Source organism: Oncorhynchus clarkii, unplaced genomic scaffold (genome assembly GCF_045791955.1).
Source record: "Oncorhynchus clarkii lewisi isolate Uvic-CL-2024 unplaced genomic scaffold, UVic_Ocla_1.0 unplaced_contig_1333_pilon_pilon, whole genome shotgun sequence".
Lineage (NCBI taxonomy): Eukaryota > Metazoa > Chordata > Actinopteri > Salmoniformes > Salmonidae > Oncorhynchus > Oncorhynchus clarkii.
In genome coordinates, this window is record NW_027260920.1 from 105,714 (window position 1) to 125,610 (window position 19,897).

Consider the following 19,897-nt stretch of genomic DNA (forward strand, 5'->3'; position numbering starts at 1 on the left):
TAGTGAGACACAGACACACAGAGGTCTCTCATCCAATTCATGTCCTTTCCCAGAGTGGTCCATAATTAACTTTTGCCTGGTTGGCACTTCCAACCAGATATAAGGAGGCTGAGGCCCCAGCATCCATAAGTCAGATACCTTCTTCCTCTGTGGTAAGACTCTCTCCACCTCCTTAGATTTGTACATTTGTCTCATCTTTGCACTCAGCAACTGAGGCAGTAGCTAACTGCACTGTTTGAATTGAGTGCTGCATGTCTCTTGTAAGATTTGACAATATACAATCAAGTGCCATTGGTTTTCTTTAAACGTGCATTACTTAAAATCTGTAACTTCCTTTTATGGACTAAAGTGGTGCTCCTCTACCTGTTTGTAAATTAAGGGAGTAGTCTAGAAGGCAACTGGGTTATCAGGGGTAATTATTTCAGTAGTAAAGTGAGATGCCATTAGGAAAATTAAAGTTAGCAGTTGCACCTGTAGTTTAAATTTACATGGCTTTAATTATTTTGTTAAATGTGTTTTAGACATTCAGGGGTTAACATGATAAGGATTTAGACTTGTGCTTTTTCACAACATTCAATTTGCTACATTCCAGTCATTATTGTGAGCCCTCCTCCCCTCAGCAGCCTCCACTGCTTTAGACTTGTGCGTTTTCACAACACCTTATGTTTCACAGGGTCCTCTAAGAAGTACACATTCATCTGTAGGAGGGGGAAAATAAGGTGAGACATGGTTTCAGTCTTCACATAAGAAGTGATGAGAATATTCTGAGAGAGATACCGCTCACCTAACTCTGTTGACTGGGGAGGAAGCACCACAGAGTCAATCACGTTTCATGTTTCATCTCTTTCCTAGTTATCCGTCACCATGAGTACGGACGCTGAGATGCAAATCTACGGCAAGGCTGCCATATACCTCCGTAAGCCTGAGAGGGAAAGGATTGAGGCACAAACCGCACCCTTTGATTCAAAGAACTCCTGCTATGTGACAGACAAGGTGGAGCTGTACCTTAAGGGTCTGGTCACTGCCAGGGCCGACGGGAAGTGTACTGTAACAGTCACTAAACCTGACGGCACTAAGGATGTAAGTCTGATCTGAAAAGTAGTCAAGTTCAAGTTTGTGTAATTCCTCTGTTTCATGAAAAATCCTCAAAATGATCAAAAACATTTCAATATAAAATCTTTAACAAAATAAATATTATGAAGCATTTAAAAAAAAAATCAGTAATAACAGATAGATTAGTAATGTATTTGTCTTTGTAAACAGAATATAACCTTCAAACACATCATGTTTAAAGCTGCTATTTAAAATTGGCATAGAATGTTTGATATTTACAAGTCAAGAATCACCAGTTATGTGTCAGTGGGTGATAACAAAGTAGTTGGATTAAATGTGTATATACAATTTTTTTAAAGACTAAACTTTTAAAAGCATTCAGTCATGTCCAGTTTGATCTGTGTGTAACCTAGATTTCTGACTGTTTCAGGAAGGAAAAGAGTTCAAAGATGCAGACATCTATGAGATGAACCCCCCCAAGTACGACAAGATTGAGGACATGGCCATGATGACCTACCTGAATGAAGCCTCTGTGTTGTATAACCTCAAAGAGCGTTATGCAGCATGGATGATCTATGTAAGAAACCTGCACATACAAACACACATACATGAAGATAATAAATATACACATACAGTACTACACATAAATGAATGGTAGAAACCATATCAATACAGTCGACCCACATCAGTTTACCAAAGTACACCCACATCCTCACATAATTCCAGGTAAAAGTACATCTGACTTTAGTAATCCCCTCATTTAATCACTTTCATCCAGACCTACTCTGGGCTCTTCTGTGCCACGGTGAACCCCTACAAGTGGCTCCCTGTGTACGACGCAGAGGTTGTCAACGCCTACAGAGGGAAGAAGAGGATGGAGGCTCCACCCCATATCTTCTCTGTCTCTGACAACGCCTTTCAGTTCATGATGATTGGTACGATATCTCATGGATGGCTACATGGTTGGATCAATCAATCACATTTATTTATAAATCCCTTTTTACATAAGCAGATATCAGAAAGTGCTTATACAGAAACGCAGCCTAAAACCCCAAACAGCAAGCAATGCAGATGTAGAAGGAAAAGCTAGAGGGGAACCAGGCTCTGTGGGGTGGCCAGTCCTCTTCTGGCTGTGCCGGGTGGAGATTATAAGAGTATATGGCCATTAAGGCCAGATCGTTCTACAAGATGTTCAAACATTCGTAGATGACCAGCAGGGTCAAATAATTATCACAGTGGCTATAGAGTGTGCAACAGGTCAGCACCTCAGGAGTAAATGTCAGTTGGCTTTTCATAGCCGAGCATTCAGAGGTCGAGACAGCAGGTGCGGTAGAGAGACAGAGAGAGAGAGACAGAGAGATGGTTGGTTGGTTGGTTGGATGGCTGTCCATTAAGTGCGTGTGGCTCTCAAAGTCCATGATGATGGATAGATGAACGGATGCATCAATGGAAATTTAAATATGCTTCAGAGAGGTATCTGCTGTTTTCTAGTCTAGGTAATAACAGTTTGCTGGGAATATCTGATTTCACTACCCTTGAATGGAAAATGTTCCAAAATGAAATTCATGATGATGCTATGAATTATATAATGTCCCCATAATGTGTTTTGAGTATGATAAGTAATGTGTTTTTTGGTTCCAGATAAGGAGAACCAGTCCGTCCTGATTACGTAAGTTGTTTACTAAAATGTCACTTGAGAAAGTGTTTCTATTGTAATAAGTTGGGTCACTTGGTGTGATGAAATACATGACATTATGAATGGATTAGAGCATTAGGCTATGTGTAATAACGAGTCGATGAGAAGGATTATTTGTTAAAGACTTATGTCAGAACACAGGTTAACAGTGTATTTTTCTATGCTATTTCTTAGTGAAAGCCAATCTGACACTCAAACATGTAACTAAAACCCCTCTTTCTCTGTCATATAAACCAGCGGAGAATCCGGTGCAGGAAAGACTGTCAACACCAAGCGTGTCATCCAGTACTTTGCCACCATTGCAGTGTCTGGGGCCAAGAAGGAAGCAGAACCTGGCAAAATGCAGGTAGGTTGTTCTTATGTTTGCCTTTTTAACACATTTCAGTTTGGTTGGCAGTGTAAACTGTTTTTCCAGTGGTGAATCCTCTTTCAAGCAATTGAGAAAAACTAACTTTACGATGTTACCAGTTTTTGAGCAACTTATGTTTGTCTCAATCAGGGGTCTCTTGAGGATCAGATCATTGCAGCTAACCCTCTGCTGGAGTCTTACGGTAATGCCAAGACAGTGAGGAACGACAACTCGTCTCGCTTTGTAAGTATGAAGGGCATACCGTGGAAGTTACCTTATATTGGAAAAATGTAATTCAGTAGTCCCCATTCGTTATACAGATTTACAATTTTATTTTGATCACTGATTTGTTGCTGAAAATTCAAACTTGTAATATATTCGAGGTTCTAAAATTGTAATTTCCATCTTTAAAATGTCATAATTCACATTTCCTGTTGCTGCAGGATTATTTTCCTGCCGTAGATAACTGGATCCTATATCTGTATCAAAAGAGCCAACATCTTTCCAACAAACTGTAACGTTTAAAGGGGTCTATCAAAGTAATATGTTAGATTAATTTGTTTCTAACCCCCATGCTCTACTACAGGGTAAATTCATCAGGATTCACTTCCAAGCTGGTAAACTGGCTAAAGCTGACATTGAGACCTGTGAGTTGGTTTTGATTGTTTCTCAATACTTTCCTAAATGCACACATCATTTTTTGGGGAGATCATTCAATTTAAATGTATCTCATGTTCTCTCTCTTGTTCTCTCGATCTCGCTCTCCTTTTCTCTCTCTCTCTCTTTGTGTCGTTCACTCTCTCTCGCTCTCAGACCTGCTGGAGAAGTCCAGAGTCTCCTTCCAGCTGCCCGATGAGAGAGGCTACCACATCTTCTTCCAGATGATGACAGGCCACAAACCTGAGCTAGTTGGTACGAGAAAGTAGAGGTTCATGGGAAATTATTCCCACCCCCATCTATGGAATATATAAAAAATATTCATAGTACACACTAATAATACTATTACAATGATTACATCCAAGGTAACAAGGCATCTAGACATGGGACAGGTCTCTGGGAAATATCTATAGAGTAATACACTGTGATGCACTAGTCCACAAGTCTCAGTCTCCTCTTTATGCTATTCATTATATACTACATGTATCCTTGAGTCCATCTATTGAGTAAAGGAGGGAGAGATACTGTAAAGTAGGAGAGCAGAATTCTAAGAGATTTACCTGACAAGCTGTTCTCCGTTGTCCACAGAAATGGCGCTCATCACCACCAACCCCTACGACTTCCCAATGTGCAGTCAGGGACAGATCACTGTGGCCAGCATCAACGACAATGAAGAGCTGGATGCCACAGATGTGAGTCAAACAAAGGGTTAACCAAACTCTAGATATGGAATGGATAGGACTACCATACACACTGAATGTACTGTGAAATTCCAACTTGGTGGCAGCTGGGAATGTTCATGTATGTTTAAGTTTGATTCTAAATGCCTTGTGTTAGTTAGGCATGTGCCTCAAGGAACTCTTCGTGCCTTCCACTATAGAGCACCACTAAGTGCCCTGTGGAACTCTGCTGCCATCTACTAATGTGTTTGCCAAGCGTAATCATGTGGAACAGAGAAGCCAGTCAAATCTATCCATCCCATTTGTTCTGCAGTGAGCAGCACAGAACTGTAGTGTAACTGACCAAACTACAGTTCAGTTCATCACTGTGGTACTTCCTCTTTAATGCCAGGATGCCATTACCATCCTGGGCTTCACTAATGAAGAGAAGATTGGCATCTACAAGTTGACAGGAGCTGTATTGCACCATGGAAACTTGAAATTCAAGCAGAAGCAGCGTGAGGAGCAGGCCGAGCCAGATGGCACAGAGGGTGAGTCCCACTCATAGATATACAATATGTAGAGCATTAGTCCCATTCCCAGTCCCCAACATAGAAATAGAACACCTAAGACAGACAGTGCCACATGAACGTCAGGCAGGAGATCATTTTTGGAGAACAAATTCCAACCTCCAAATTGTGGGCGAATCAAAACCTAACCCACAAAAAAAGTTAACAAAACTATTTTGTCAGTGTGAAATCAGAAACAAGTGATCTTGTGTCCCTGAGTCTGTTGCTGTTGGTTCTCTCTCCAGTGGCTGATAAAATCGCCTACCTGCTGGGCCTGAACTCAGCTGAGATGTTGAAGGCTCTGTGCTACCCAAGAGTGAAGGTCGGCAACGAGTATGTGACCAAGGGACAGACTGTGCCTCAGGTAAGGCGGCCAAACAAATCTACCATTTTCTGAGCACTGGAATTATTTTTGGGGCGAGTGCATTGCTTTTGTTTTTCCCAAGCTTGTATCACCTTATCACTGGACATGGTCAATATCTCACGTATTAATTTGAGGTATTATCATTGCAGGTTAATAACTCAGTCAGTGCTCTGGCTAAGTCCATCTATGAGAGGATGTTCTTGTGGATGGTCATCCGTATCAATGAGATGTTGGACACCAAGAATCCAAGGCAGTTCTATATCGGTGTGCTTGACATTGCCGGGTTTGAGATCTTTGATGTGAGTATGAGACCAGAACAAGACAATTAGACGTGATTGAGATGGATTACAGTCTTGTATGATGAAATTATCTCTTTTAAATTCCATCAACAGTACAACAGCATGGAGCAGCTGTGCATCAACTTCACCAATGAGAAACTGCAACAGTTTTTCAACCACACCATGTTCGTCCTGGAGCAAGAGGAGTACAAGAAGGAGGGAATCGTCTGGGCCTTCATTGACTTCGGCATGGACTTGGCTGCCTGCATTGAGCTTATTGAGAAGGTAAGATGTCTGTGAGGATTATAATGGACCGTAACAGCAAAGCTCATATGGAACGCTGTGTAATATATTATCACAGTGATAGAACATATACAGTATTAAAATCACTGGGGCTGCCAATCGAGTCAAAAAAATCCATAATACAACCTGTGTTGTGATAATTGCGTTGTTTGCTCTATAACCTGTTAGTTTAAATGCTTTGACACCGAGATATGGGGCAGCAGGTAGCCTAGTGGTTAGAGGCAGGTAGCCTAGTGGTTAGAGCGTTGGACTAGTAACCGAAAGGTTGCAAGATCAAATCCCCGAGCTGACTAGGTAAAAATCTGTCGTTCTGCCCCTGAACAAGGCAGTTAACCCACCTAGGCCGTCATTGAAAATAAGAATTTGTTCTTAACTGACTTGCCTAGTTAAATAAGGGTAAAAGTACAAATATATACAGGCCTAAGGCCGAGACAATAAGACACAGTGGCAGAATAAATTCAACAACACCTTTGTTTCATCACAAAACCGGAGAGCAACATCTGTCCAGTGGAGTCCATAATGCAAGTAACAAACAGTTACATGACCTACAACATGGTCAATCAAGTACATTTTTCTGCCATTTTCGGACCACTAAACACTAAACAGACTAAACAGAACCACGGAGAGTTACCGCAAATCACAAAGATAACAGGAGCTGCCTCCCTCCACTATTCCAGCACCATTTCAATTTCAACATTTCAACATCATAAAATCACCTATGCTTAGTCTACAGTGAAAACGAAATTATTCCAAAAACTATTTTAGTCCAATCAACGTAAGCTAAATGTGTTTGTCCATGTTACTAATGTATGTGTTTGTGTGAGTAAGTAGAAAAACATGTTGACTCACCCTACTTGCAGAGAAACGCCAATACCATCCTCCTCTCTTTCATGTTGCAGAAACTTAAAAGCTTTGTTCTAAGCTACCTGGCTAAAATGCTTGCTCGCTATTCTAACTTCCTTTCCTGGGCAACGATTAGCTAGTAAACATCTAGCTACATATTGAACTTCCATACTCTCAGGCCAAAAGCACAATGTATTCATTTTATAGTTGGATCAGAATTGATGTTACAAATATTGGCCAGTATGGAGAATTAAGTAAAACTACGAGTACAAATCCCTATCTCCATCCAAAGCTAATTTAGGAAAGCGCCCATTTTAGCTAGCTATCCTCCAGAGGAAAACAACACAATGAGATGCAACAATTGAAGTTTCTTTCTGTCAATAACGTTTGGCTTGATTTGGTGTGAAGCCAAATCCAAACTGGCTTCACTTGACACGGTTTTTGGTGCACCAGGACCATTCACAGATTAGCTCACTCAGTTTAGCTCAACTCTGATTCGCTGTAATTGTACACAAAAAAATATCAAGGGAGGCCAAATGATCGCTGGCTTCTTTTGCATTCAATGCTACAATATCATACTATTTTTGACCAGACAGCATCAGATAGAAGGGCTACACATACAGAGACAGAGGGGCGCAGTTTTGCTCACTCTGATGCTTTACCTGGAGTGATACATTCAGCCTCTTGCTAAGCGAGACGAAAGATACATTAAATTATGTCCATTTTTTGGGGGAAGCCTCACTTCCCTTGGCACCCATTAATATATGCCACTAACTGTTGAGAACTCAATGTTTCCTATTATGTGTCCCTAAATGAATATAATCCTATAATAGCATATTTACTAAATGTAAATATCACTAATTTGAAATCTCTTTTCGTAAAGCCATTGGGCATCTTCTCCATCCTTGAAGAGGAGTGCATGTTCCCCAAGTCTTCAGACACTACCTTCAAGGACAAGCTGTACGCCCAGCATCTTGGCAAAACAAATGCGTTTGAGAAGCCCAAGCCTGCCAAAGGCAAGGCAGAGGCCCACTTCTCCCTGGTGCACTACGCCGGAACTGTGGACTACAACATCACTGGATGGCTGGAGAAGAACAAGGACCCCCTGAACGACTCAGTTTGTCAACTGTACCAGAAGTCCGCAGTCAAAATTCTGGCTGCCCTGTATCCCCCTCCCCCTCCAGAGGGTAAGACTAGCATCATGTCACAATATTTAACTAAATACTAGTTATAACTCAGACCCAAATGTTCTTTAAAGCCTTTCAATGTATTACAATTTCTCAGGGTTTATCACCGGGATGATTTACTCATACACTCGGTTAATTTAACAAAACAATAGGTGTTATTTTAAACAATCTCACTGGCAGCATTTGCCTCTAGATAAGTGTGAAGTTAACCAGAGATTCTCTGGTTTATAATTAGTGTGCTTGCTGAAGACAAGACCACTCTAGATTTCTTACATATTCTTTTTATTATTCTATTTATTCCACCCGCTCTAGGAAATTTACTTTTCTAGTTATCTTTAACTTTCCCCCATTTTAACAGATAAAGCCAAGAAAGGAGGCAAGAAGAAGGGTGGTTCCATGCAGACTGTGTCCTCTCAGTTCAGGGTGAGCTTTTTAAATGTGTATATTCAGTCCTTCAAAAGGTGCATTGATTATCAAAAATTATATCTGTGAAAATGGTTTGTAACCCTCTTACAGGAGAACTTACATAAGCTGATGACCAACTTGAGGAGCACTCATCCTCACTTTGTGCGCTGCCTGATCCCCAACGAGTCAAAGACTCCAGGTACAGGAAATATTGACTTGAATATGTCATCTTATCAGTAAAGTATCAGTAACCTTAACAATCCCAGTCTATAACCTGTTTATGAGTATTAAAAGATAATTGTTTTGTTTTACCAGGTCTGATGGAGAACTTCCTGGTTATCCACCAACTCAGGTGTAATGGTGTACTGGAGGGTATCAGGATCTGCAGAAAGGGATTCCCCAGCAGAATCATCTATGCTGACTTCAAACAGAGGTACATACGCACACACATACACAGACACACACACACATACACACACCCCATAAAATATCTGCTCCAAGGGTTTTCCCAGCATCAGAATAGTCTTACCTTTGACGAAATATAACCAACAAATTACAACTTGACATGTTAAAAATGTCTCCTCATTCAGGTACAAAGTACTGAATGCCAGTGTCATCCCTGAGGGCCAGTTCATGGACAACAAGAAGGCTTCTGAGAAGCTGCTTGGGTCCATTGATGTGAATCACGAGGATTACAAGTTTGGACACACCAAGGTCAGTCAAAACCCCCCAGTAAAAGCTGACAACAAAACACAACTTGAATAATAATTTAAACCTTTACCATATAAAATCTCTCCAGGTGATCTATCCATCCGTATGTTCTTTCTTCTTCATTTAACTAATGGAAAAGGTGGAAAAACATTGTTCTGTTTTTCTTCAGTCCTTCATCACAAGTATAGAAGAGAAACTAAAGTCATTATAATTTGCATTGTGATAGAGTGGTATAGTTGCAGTTATCTGTGTACATTATTGATCTACAACTGTACAATAACTAACAACTTAGAAACAACCTGTCACATGGTTTGTTTGTAACCGTTGCAAAGTTAATGTTGTTTAAATCAATCTAGTGGTTTGACCCTTTCTATCGGTCACCATCTGTGGTTCCATTGACCGTGTTAACCTGTGTCTCAGGTGTTCTTCAAAGCCGGTCTGCTGGGTGTCCTGGAGGAGATGAGAGATGAGAAGCTGGCCACTCTGGTCGGCATGGTCCAGGCTCTCAGCCGTGGATTCCTCATGAGGAGAGAGTTTAGCAAGATGATGGAGAGGAGGTGAGGAATAGTAGACATCTTGGCAAAGCTTTCTGTCAACCACTTGTATCTAATGCATTATGATTACATACTGTATATGAGTTGTTCAGAATGAGAAAGTACATCTTATAATGGTCTACTAAAGCTTTTGGGTTAATTCATTTAGTCCAGAAATGGATGTAGCAACTAAGGATTCTAGCTTTATAGCTGCAGTTTGAGACTTGGCTGTTCAATTGTCATTTAAATGTGTGGTATTTACCCATTCATTCTTGAAGAATATAAAATGTCTCATGAGCTTAGCATGCGCGACCTGTCAGATCTTGCATCTAGAGCACTGTCTATGAATTTAGGAGGGGTTACATTTCCCTAGCCCCATTCCTCAGCTGTAAACAAACAGTGGCAGGTGGTTCTGTTTTGTTGTTCATCTAATCCCACCATCTAATCACTCACCATGTAAACAAACAGTGGCAGGTGGTTCTGTTTTGTTGTTCATCTAATCCCAGAATATAGGTTTAAGCATGTCACTCACCATGCTATTCTATTCTTTCTGTCGACCAGAGAATCAATTTACGCCATCCAGTACAACATCCGCTCATTCATGAATGTCAAAACCTGGCCATGGATGAAGTTGTACTTCAAGATCAAGCCCCTGCTGCAGAGCGCTGAGACTGAGAAGGAGCTGGCCAACATGAAGGAGAACTATGACAAGATGACGGCAGACCTGGCCAAGGCTCTGTCCACGAAGAAGCAAATGGAGGAGAAGCTGGTGGCCTTGACGCAGGAGAAGAACGACCTGGCACTCCAAGTCGCATCTGTGAGTGAAAAAAAAAACTTAATTAAAGGCAAAATTACATATGAACACACATTTGTATTGCCAATGTTATATATCTCATGAATTTCTATTGATTTGCTCTGACCTCTGAGTAAAATGTATATTTTGATACACAAAGTGAGGCCTCTGATTTGTTTACCCCTGTTCTGAAACCAGGAAGGAGAGAGTCTGAACGATGCTGAGGAAAGGTGTGAGGGGCTCATCAAGAGCAAGATCCAGCAGGAGGCCAAACTCAAAGAGACGACCGAGAGGCTGGAGGATGAGGAGGAGATCAATGCTGAGTTGACTGCTAAGAAGAGGAAGCTGGAGGATGAGTGCTCTGAGCTGAAGAAGGACATTGATGACCTGGAGCTCACCCTGGCCAAAGTGGAGAAGGAGAAGCACGCCACTGAAAATAAGGTATTGTGTCTTACCATAGACAGTCTAACCAACAATAATCAACTCAAAACATAGCTTTACAGCATTGGATTTCAAGTTGTATTGTGGGTGCAGGAAATATTAAGACACAACAGAGGAATTTCAGTTGTGGGGTACTCCCAACATTCATTGCATGTTCTACTCCCCCTCATTTATGACTTCCATTCAGTACACTGGCATGGTGAACACTGACATCTAGTGTTGAATCTATAGTACAGTAATTGTTAATGCTGTGCAAATCTAAATGAAATGAATGCAATATTTAACAAACTAAATCTCCCCTTTATGGTGAAGTGACCAAAGACTCATTTTGATGTTGCCGTTTTCAGGTTAAAAACCTGACAGAGGAGATGGCGTCTATGGATGAGAGTGTTGCCAAGCTGACCAAGGAGAAGAAAGCCCTCCAAGAGGCCCACCAGCAGACACTGGATGACCTGCAGGCAGAGGAGGACAAAGTCAACACTCTGACCAAGGCCAAGACCAAGCTGGAACAGCAAGTGGACGACGTGAGTGGAGTTTGACATTTTGGCCATGATAGTATGTAAGATTATATTATCTTCAGTTGTTTAGATTTTAACAATATATGTGTTTTTATCTTATAGCTTGAGGGTTCTCTGGAGCAAGAGAAGAAGCTCCGTATGGACCTTGAGAGATCCAAGAGAAAGCTGGAGGGAGATCTGAAACTGGCCCAGGAGTCCATAATGGACCTGGAGAATGACAAGCAGCAAGCTGATGAGAAAATCAAGAAGTAAACACAAACAAATGACTACACTATTAGCTGCTATAATGGTTGTTCTTGACTAATTCTTGTAATTATGAATTAGCATTTACATGTGATTCTTAAAAGCAAAGTGAATGGTATGATTCTCTCCCTTTACACTATCAAACCAAAACCAACTCTACAATCAACGTGTTTGTGTTTCTTAGGAAGGAGTTTGAGACCACCCAGCTCCTCAGCAAGGTTGAGGATGAGCAGTCTCTGGGAGCTCAGCTGCAGAAGAAGATCAAGGAACTCCAGGTACAGTACAGGATATAAGCTCCAGTACAGAAGAGCACAGACTTGAATAATTTCCTTTAAAAATAATTATACTTTTTCTGGCAGCAGATAGTTTTCCAGGTGGCTTCTGATGGCTCAGTAGGATGGAAGATGGTGTTTCTTGTTGGTGCTTCTTACCATCCCCACTCAGCCCTCAATGACAATATCCATGTTAAAATGGCTTATATCTGGGCCTCCCGGGTGGCGCAGTGGTTAAGGGCAGCTGTGCCATCAGAGACTCTGGGTTCACGCCCAGGCTCTGTCGTAACCGACCGGGAGGTCCGTGGGGCGATACACAATTGGCCTAGTGTCGCCCGGGTTAGGGAGTGGTTGGCCGGTAGGGATATTCTTTTCTCATCGTGCACCAGCGACTCCTATGGAGAGCAGTGCGCGCTAACCAAGGTTGCCTCCATTGGTGGGGCTGGCTTCCGGGTTGGATGTGTTAAGAAGCAGTGCGGCTTGGTTGGGTTGTGTTTCGGAGGACGCATGACTTTCAACCTTCGTCTCTCCCGAGCCCGTATGGGAGTTGTAGCGATGAGATAAGATACTAAACAATTGGATACCACGAAATTGGGGAGAAAACGGGGTAAAATGTAATAAATAAATACATGTCTAACTTCTTACCTTTGAGGATTTGGCTCCTGCATGGGACACTGTCTACTAAATGTATTAGTGTAACTGGGTTTTTATTAAACACATTTATGCAAAATATACATACTATTATTACTTTGTGAGGTTCAATTGTTTCAACTGTATTGTAGTGTTCATCCCCCTGCTCCTGCCCCTGTTCTAGGCCCGTATTGAGGAGCTGGAGGAGGAAATTGAGGCTGAGCGTGCTGCCAGGGCTAAGGTTGAGAAGCAGAGGGCCGATCTCTCCAGGGAACTTGAGGAGATCAGCGAGAGGCTGGAGGAGGCCGGAGGCGCCACTGCTGCTCAGATTGAGATGAACAAGAAGCGTGAGGCTGAGTTCCAGAAGCTGCGTCGTGATCTTGAAGAGTCCACTCTGCAGCATGAGGCCACAGCCGCCGCTCTGCGCAAGAAGCAGGCCGACAGTGTGGCTGAGCTCGGGGAGCAGATCGACAACCTGCAGCGCGTCAAGCAGAAGCTGGAGAAGGAGAAGAGCGAATACAAGATGGAGATTGATGACCTCTCTAGCAACATGGAGGCCGTCGCCAAGGCTAAGGTGAGTAGTGATGTTTTGGTCAAGCAGTGTTGAGGGGGGTCAACTACATCACCATTCAAGTGAACTGAAGTTGACAGGAGTCACATATATGACGTAATGATGGAACATGTTTCACTAACAGGGCAATCTGGAGAAGATGTGCCGTACTCTTGAGGACCAGCTGAGTGAGCTCAAGACTAAGAATGATGAGAATGTTCGCCAGGTCAACGACATCAGCGGACAGAGAGCCAGACTCCTGACAGAAAATGGTACCTTCAACAATGAACAACAAGCCAATGCTTTCCTTCAGTAGAACACAACATGTATTAGGGGCTATATCCACATAGTTTCTACTGTACTATTCACCACCTAACATTGCCCTATGATACCTCAGAATCCATTATTAATCTTAGAGAACAGAGACCCTATTAACAAGATGTTACTCTGTCCCTGCAGGTGAGTTTGGCCGCCAGCTGGAGGAGAAGGAAGCCCTGGTGTCTCAGCTGACCAGAGGAAAACAGGCCTTCACCCAGCAGGTGGAGGAGCTGAAGAGGGCGATTGAGGAGGAGGTCAAGGTAAGGGACCCAAGATGGAGAGTTTAGAGCCATATCTTTACATAGACGGTGACTACACCACCCTCAGACTCCTAGTGTCTCTCCACCCTCAGAGACTCCTACTGTCTCTCTACCCTCAGAGACTCCTACTGTCTCTCCACCCTCAGAGACTTCTACTGTCTCTCAACGCTCAGAGACTCCTACTGTCTCTCCACCGCCATGTTTAGTTTTGCCCAACCTAGATTGAGGCACAGACACGGTCTCAATGGGGATAGCTGATCTGACTACACTGACTGTGCTAGTGGCAGACTCTACTAAGCTGACAGGCTGGCTAACAGCCTGCTGCCTGGCCTGCGCCCTATCTCAATGTGGAGCTAGAGCCCTGTCTACTTACATAGATAAGATGAGAGCACCCCTCCAGCTAGGATGATCCTGCTTGTGGGCGAGTCCCAGAAAGTTGGCCAATTATCTACAAATTCTATCTTTTGGGAGGGGCAGAGAACAGTTTTCAACCAGCGATTGAGTTGTGAGACTCTGCTGTAGAGCTCATCACTCCCCCTAACTGGGAGGGGGCCAGAGACAATTACTTGATGCCGATACATCTTTCTAGCTGATTTACACACTGAAGCTATGTTGCGCTTGGTGACCTCTGATTGTTTCATCCTAACATCGTTGGTGCTGACGTGGATAACAATATCCCTATACTCTCTACACTCGCCAGTTTTAGCCTTAGCCAGCAACATCTTCAGATTAGCCTTAACGTCGGTAGCCCTGCCCCCTGGTAAACAGTGTATGATCGCTGGATGATTATTTTTAAGTCTAATACTGCGGGTAATGGAGTCACCAATGACTAGGGTGTTCAATTTGTCAGAGCTAATGGTGGGAGGCTTTGGCGTCTCAGACCCCGTAACGGGTGGAGGAGAGACCAGAGGAGGCTCGGCCTCTGACTCCGACTCGTTGCTTAATGGGGAAAACCGGTTGAAAGTTTCTGTCGGCTGAATGAGCGACACCGGTTGAGCATTCCTACAGCATTTCCTTCCAGAAGCCATGAGAAATTGTCCGGCTGCGGGGACCGTGCGAGGGGATTAATACTACTATCTGTACTTATTGGTGGCACAGACGCTGTTTCACCCTTTCCTACTGGGCTTGCAGCACGGCTATCCTCACCATAAGGCGATAGTTCTCCTGTATATTATGAGTAAAGCGACTGCAATTAGAAGGAATCATGTTAATGTTACTACATAGCTTCGGCTGGTGGAGGTCGTGTAGAACCATGTCCAGATAAAGCGTCAGGGGTGAAAAAGTTGAATGAGGGAAAAAAAATGTATATATAAAACGGTAATTAAAAAGTAAAAAACGTAATTTTGGCAGGTAGCAAAGTAACGTTAGCAACCAACTGCACAGCTTCACGTAAACAAGTCCACATAATTTGTTTGACTATCGCACTCATCTCCTTGTCTTTCTTTCTCACAGGCTAAAAACGCACTGGCCCACGGTGTCCAGTCTGCCCGCCATGACTGTGACCTCCTGAGGGAGCAGTTTGAGGAGGAGCAGGAGGCCAAGGCAGAGCTGCAACGCGGCATGTCCAAGGCCAACAGTGAGGTGGCTCAGTGGAGGACTAAGTATGAAACTGATGCTATCCAGCGCACAGAGGAGCTGGAGGAGGCCAAGTGAGTCGCACGCAACAGAAACAACTCAGATATGGTGTGGATGGTGAGGGTGGCAGGGGGCTCTGACAAAATGTTACATCAATATGTATTGTAACATATCTTTCACACCATAAAACCGACCTCTGTTGTCCTATAGGAAGAAGCTGGCTCAGCGTCTGCAGGATGCTGAGGAGACCATTGAGGCGACCAACTCCAAGTGCGCCTCCCTGGAGAAGACCAAGCAGAGGCTGCAAGGAGAGGTGGAGGACCTCATGATTGATGTTGAGAGAGCCAACGCATTGGCCGCCAACCTCGACAAGAAGCAAAGGAACTTTGACAAGGTGAAAATGAATAAACCTCACCTTAGGCTGATATTTACTGTCTGCTATATGATCAATTGTAGTATAATTGTAGCATATTCATAATTCAAAACTCTTCATCAATGACTTCTGATGAAAATCCCATGGATTCTCCTAGGTTCTGGCAGAGTGGAAGCAGAAGTATGAGGAGGGCCAGGCTGAGCTGGAAGGAGCTCAGAAGGAGGCTCGCTCTATGAGCACTGAACTCTTCAAGATGAAGAACTCCTACGAGGAGGCTCTGGATCATCTGGAGACTCTGAAGAGAGAGAACAAGAACCTGCAACGTGAGCATTTGACAGCGATTCTATTTGGCTTATGTTTAATTAGCAAGATAAATTGCTGTTAATGAATTCACTGTTATTATGATTCAATATCAACTTCAGTACATTGACATATCCACTTAAAATCCCCCAAGTCTAAACTTCTTGTGTGTGTGTGTGCAGAGGAGATCTCTGACCTGACTGAGCAGATCGGAGAGACTGGCAAGAGCATCCATGAGCTGGAGAAGGCCAAGAAGACCGTGGAGACAGAGAAGTCTGAGATCCAGACCGCTCTGGAGGAGGCTGAGGTACAAACTACAGCTGTTTGATGGGGAAAGCAGTGTTAAACTAGCCAACACCAGCTACAGTCCAATGATCCCTGTATTGGAGTTTATTGTAGTCACATATATATATATATATATTTACATCCTTGTGTTATATACATACAAATGTATTTAACACAATTCACATGACTGCTTCTGTTTGTCCAGGGAACACTGGAGCATGAGGAATCCAAGATTCTGCGTGTGCAGCTGGAGCTGAACCAGATCAAGGGTGAGGTAGACAGGAAGATCGCTGAGAAGGACGAGGAGATGGAGCAGATCAAGAGGAACAGCCAGAGGGTGGTTGACTCCATGCAGAGCACCCTGGACTCTGAGGTCAGGAGCAGGAATGACGCCCTGAGGGTGAAGAAGAAGATGGAGGGAGACCTGAACGAGATGGAGATCCAGCTGAGCCACTCCAACAGGCAGGCCGCTGAGGCCCAGAAACAGCTGAGGAATGTCCAGGGACAGCTCAAGGTAAAGGGACTGGGACATCAGGTTAAAACACCTGAACATGGAGAGGGATTTGTTTGTGAATCTGTAGAAAATAATAGAACAGAGGATTTGAATAGAGTGGTTTATGTACTAAAGGTAGCGATTCTGGGGAAATTCTTACCACTGATCGATCCTATCGATCCTCATCGATCCTATCACCTCTACTTCCACAAGTCCTAATGAACGTATGTCATTGTGAACCCCAGGATGCCCAATTGCACCTTGATGACGCCGTCCGTGTCGCAGAAGACATGAAGGAGCAGGCAGCCATGGTGGAGCGCAGAAACGGTCTGATGGTGGCTGAAATCGAGGAGCTGAGAGTTGCTCTGGAGCAGACAGAAAGAGGCCGCAAAGTGGCTGAGACTGAGCTGGTAGACGCCAGCGAGCGTGTTGGACTGCTGCACTCCCAGGTATGGGTCAAAGCCATTTCTAATGAAACTCAAACAAGCATACAATTTAAACACACCTGGAATTTGACAGTGCTTGCCTTAGATTTTCATAATTTCAGTCTTGAGACTTGCAAGTTCCCTTGAGAGTCAAACAAATCATCTTGCTTACTCCTTCAGAACACCAGCCTTCTGAACACCAAGAAGAAGCTGGAGACTGACCTCGTGCAGGTGCAGGGAGAGGTAGACGACATCGTCCAGGAGGCCAGGAATGCAGAGGAGAAAGCCAAGAAGGCAATCACTGACGTGAGTCCTTGAATTGCATCATCTTGATTTGTCCCTAAGGGCCAATGGTAGCTGGGCTGGTTAAGAACAACAAAGATGTCAGAGGGATGTTATGATTTTTGCCGATTGGTGCATAAATTAAACAAACTATTATTCCAGGCGGCCATGATGGCTGAGGAGCTGAAGAAGGAGCAGGACACCAGCTCTCACCTGGAGAGGATGAAGAAGAACCTGGAGGTCACAGTCAAGGACCTGCAGCACCGCCTGGATGAGGCTGAAAATCTGGCCATGAAGGGAGGCAAGAAGCAGCTCCAGAAACTGGAGTCCAGGGTGAGTTACCAGCAGGGTGGATTAGGGTGGATTGAAAGACTGATTGCTGGAAATGTATTTGATCATTTAAAAATAAACAGGAACATTGTTTAATGACTTGTTCTCACAATAACCCACCTAGATCAGGGGTTCCCAAATTTCTTTGCATCGGGGACCACCCCTTTTGTGGTAGTGAAGTCATCAGGGACCTCCCTAATAATAACAGAACACAACTCATACTTTAAAGTGCGATAAAAATAGCATCCACGCAGATTTTCTATGACTTCTTCAGTGCATGACTGGACTAACCAAGTCTCGGGAAATATTTCCCTGGGAAATAACATTTTTCGGTCCCCCCTGGAGTGGATCCAAGACCTTTAAATAAATTCAAATGTATTAATCTAGTTGCTTCGATCAGGTTTAAACTGTTGTCACAGCAACTTCTTCTAATCTGCCATTTCATTCATAATAATAATTCACAATACATTTCAACACACAATATAATATACATTCATCGAATTATTGTCATAGTAATAATTTCTCTCTCTATTGTTACGTTTCATTCACTGGCCGTTGCTAGGGAAGCTAGCGTTGCTATGCGGGCTCACCAGCTAGCAGGCTAATGGCTGAATTAGCTTGTAGGCTAGCGGACATGAATAAGTTCATAAAACCTGAAAACACAACATAACATCTCAACAAACATATGTACATGCTCCAAAAACATTACCGTCTTGAATATGGTGATTTTACACTCGCTTACTTTCAAAATAAAGATTTTAAAATGTATTTATGTCGGTGCTTCTGTCTTGCTGTTGACTCAAATGGCAAACTACTCTCAACTGCCAGAGCGCGAGCTCCATAATAGAAGCAATGTCACAACATTAAAACATGCGAGTGGCGGCCTCTAGTCGCACTGGTACTGCACCATACACCACAAAACGCATGACAAAATGGTTAAAAGTCATATTTCAAATACAAGAAGAATTGAGTTGTGAGCCTCCCAGACCCGTTATTTAATCTAAGAGTTAATAACATTCATTGTGGATGAATAATATTATATTGTACTGTATTGCACCCTCTAAACGTTTTGCCAGATACCGGGCTGTTTAATCTGTTCTTGCTATAATATTTCATAAACAAATTGAAATGTAAATTCCACTTTGAGAACCACTGACCTAGATAATGAAAAGGTGTTGTTATTATTACAGACCCCTTCAATAAATGTTTTAAAAGAGTACATAGGAACAGATTACAATTGTGCCCCTTGACTGGGTAGAAGACTATACCTCTGTTTTAAATTTGTTTTGTTAATTAAGTCCGATTTCACGACCTCTAACAAACTCCTACGTTTATTTCTTCCACAAAGGTGCGTGAGCTTGAGACTGAGGTGGAGGCCGAGCAGAGAAGAGGTGTAGATGCAGTCAAGGGAGTCCGCAAGTATGAGCGCAGAGTCAAGGAGCTCACTTACCAGGTAAGAGAAATGGCTCTTTGCACACACTTGACACTAACACAGACAGGTTTGTGTATAAAACTCTTGTGACATTGATTCTTTGCTCTTCTCCCACAGACTGAGGAGGATAAGAAGAACGTTAACAGACTTCAGGACCTGGTAGATAAGCTGCAGATGAAAGTGAAGGCCTACAAGAGGCATTCTGAGGAATCGGTGAGTCTGAGAGCATACATTTAGAAAAATGTAGTTTTTCTCTACAAAACGTAATGTGCATATGGTTTAGTTGAAGTGTTGCTACAGCACACCTGTCAACAATGACAATTAATAGTGCAAGTACATGCTGAAGAAATTATACTCATTTGTGAGTGTCCCCTATGCCAATGTGTTACCAACTTAAAGGAGCAGGGGTTGTAATATTAATTTGCTGGTCGAGTTGTAGTGCCTGCGGTATCTGTTTGTTCCCTCTCCCTTCTGCTGCCTTACCATCTATCTTCCTATATACATTGCTATCCTAAATCTGCCAATATTTTTATTTGCTACCTGCCACTCACTTTCTCTGCAGTATCATATATCTCTCCCTGTATACATTGCTATCCTAAATCTGCCAATATTTGTTTTGTTGAAAAAATTATTGATATTTGCTACCTGAAGCTTTAAACTTTAAATGCTGATGTTCTGCTCTCCCTTCTCTTTCCTCACCCAGGAGGAAGCAGCAAACCAGCACATGTCTAAGTTCAGGAAGGTTCAGCATGAGCTGGAGGAGGCTGAGG

General features: G+C 43.0%; 1 protein-coding gene across 1 annotated transcript; it reads left to right on the plus strand.

Moving 5' to 3' along the window:
* Positions 1-48: 48 nt before the first annotated feature.
* LOC139402241 (myosin heavy chain, fast skeletal muscle-like) lies at positions 49-19,893 on the plus strand (the record flags this gene model as incomplete). Its single annotated transcript, XM_071146340.1, has 40 exons — positions 49-152; positions 674-719; positions 853-1,080; positions 1,484-1,630; positions 1,832-1,988; positions 2,695-2,722; positions 2,987-3,095; positions 3,249-3,341; positions 3,685-3,745; positions 3,912-4,010; positions 4,344-4,447; positions 4,827-4,965; positions 5,229-5,347; positions 5,497-5,646; positions 5,740-5,910; positions 7,655-7,958; positions 8,317-8,381; positions 8,475-8,562; positions 8,679-8,796; positions 8,954-9,077; positions 9,495-9,631; positions 10,169-10,424; positions 10,599-10,841; positions 11,189-11,365; positions 11,462-11,607; positions 11,787-11,877; positions 12,689-13,078; positions 13,200-13,326; positions 13,514-13,632; positions 15,085-15,281; positions 15,418-15,601; positions 15,738-15,903; positions 16,063-16,187; positions 16,371-16,679; positions 16,904-17,107; positions 17,264-17,389; positions 17,528-17,698; positions 19,044-19,148; positions 19,245-19,340; positions 19,831-19,893. Coding segments are annotated over exons 3-40 (5,724 nt in total), but the record flags the coding sequence as incomplete, so codon positions are not given.
* Between the last annotated feature and the right edge of the window lie 4 nt (positions 19,894-19,897).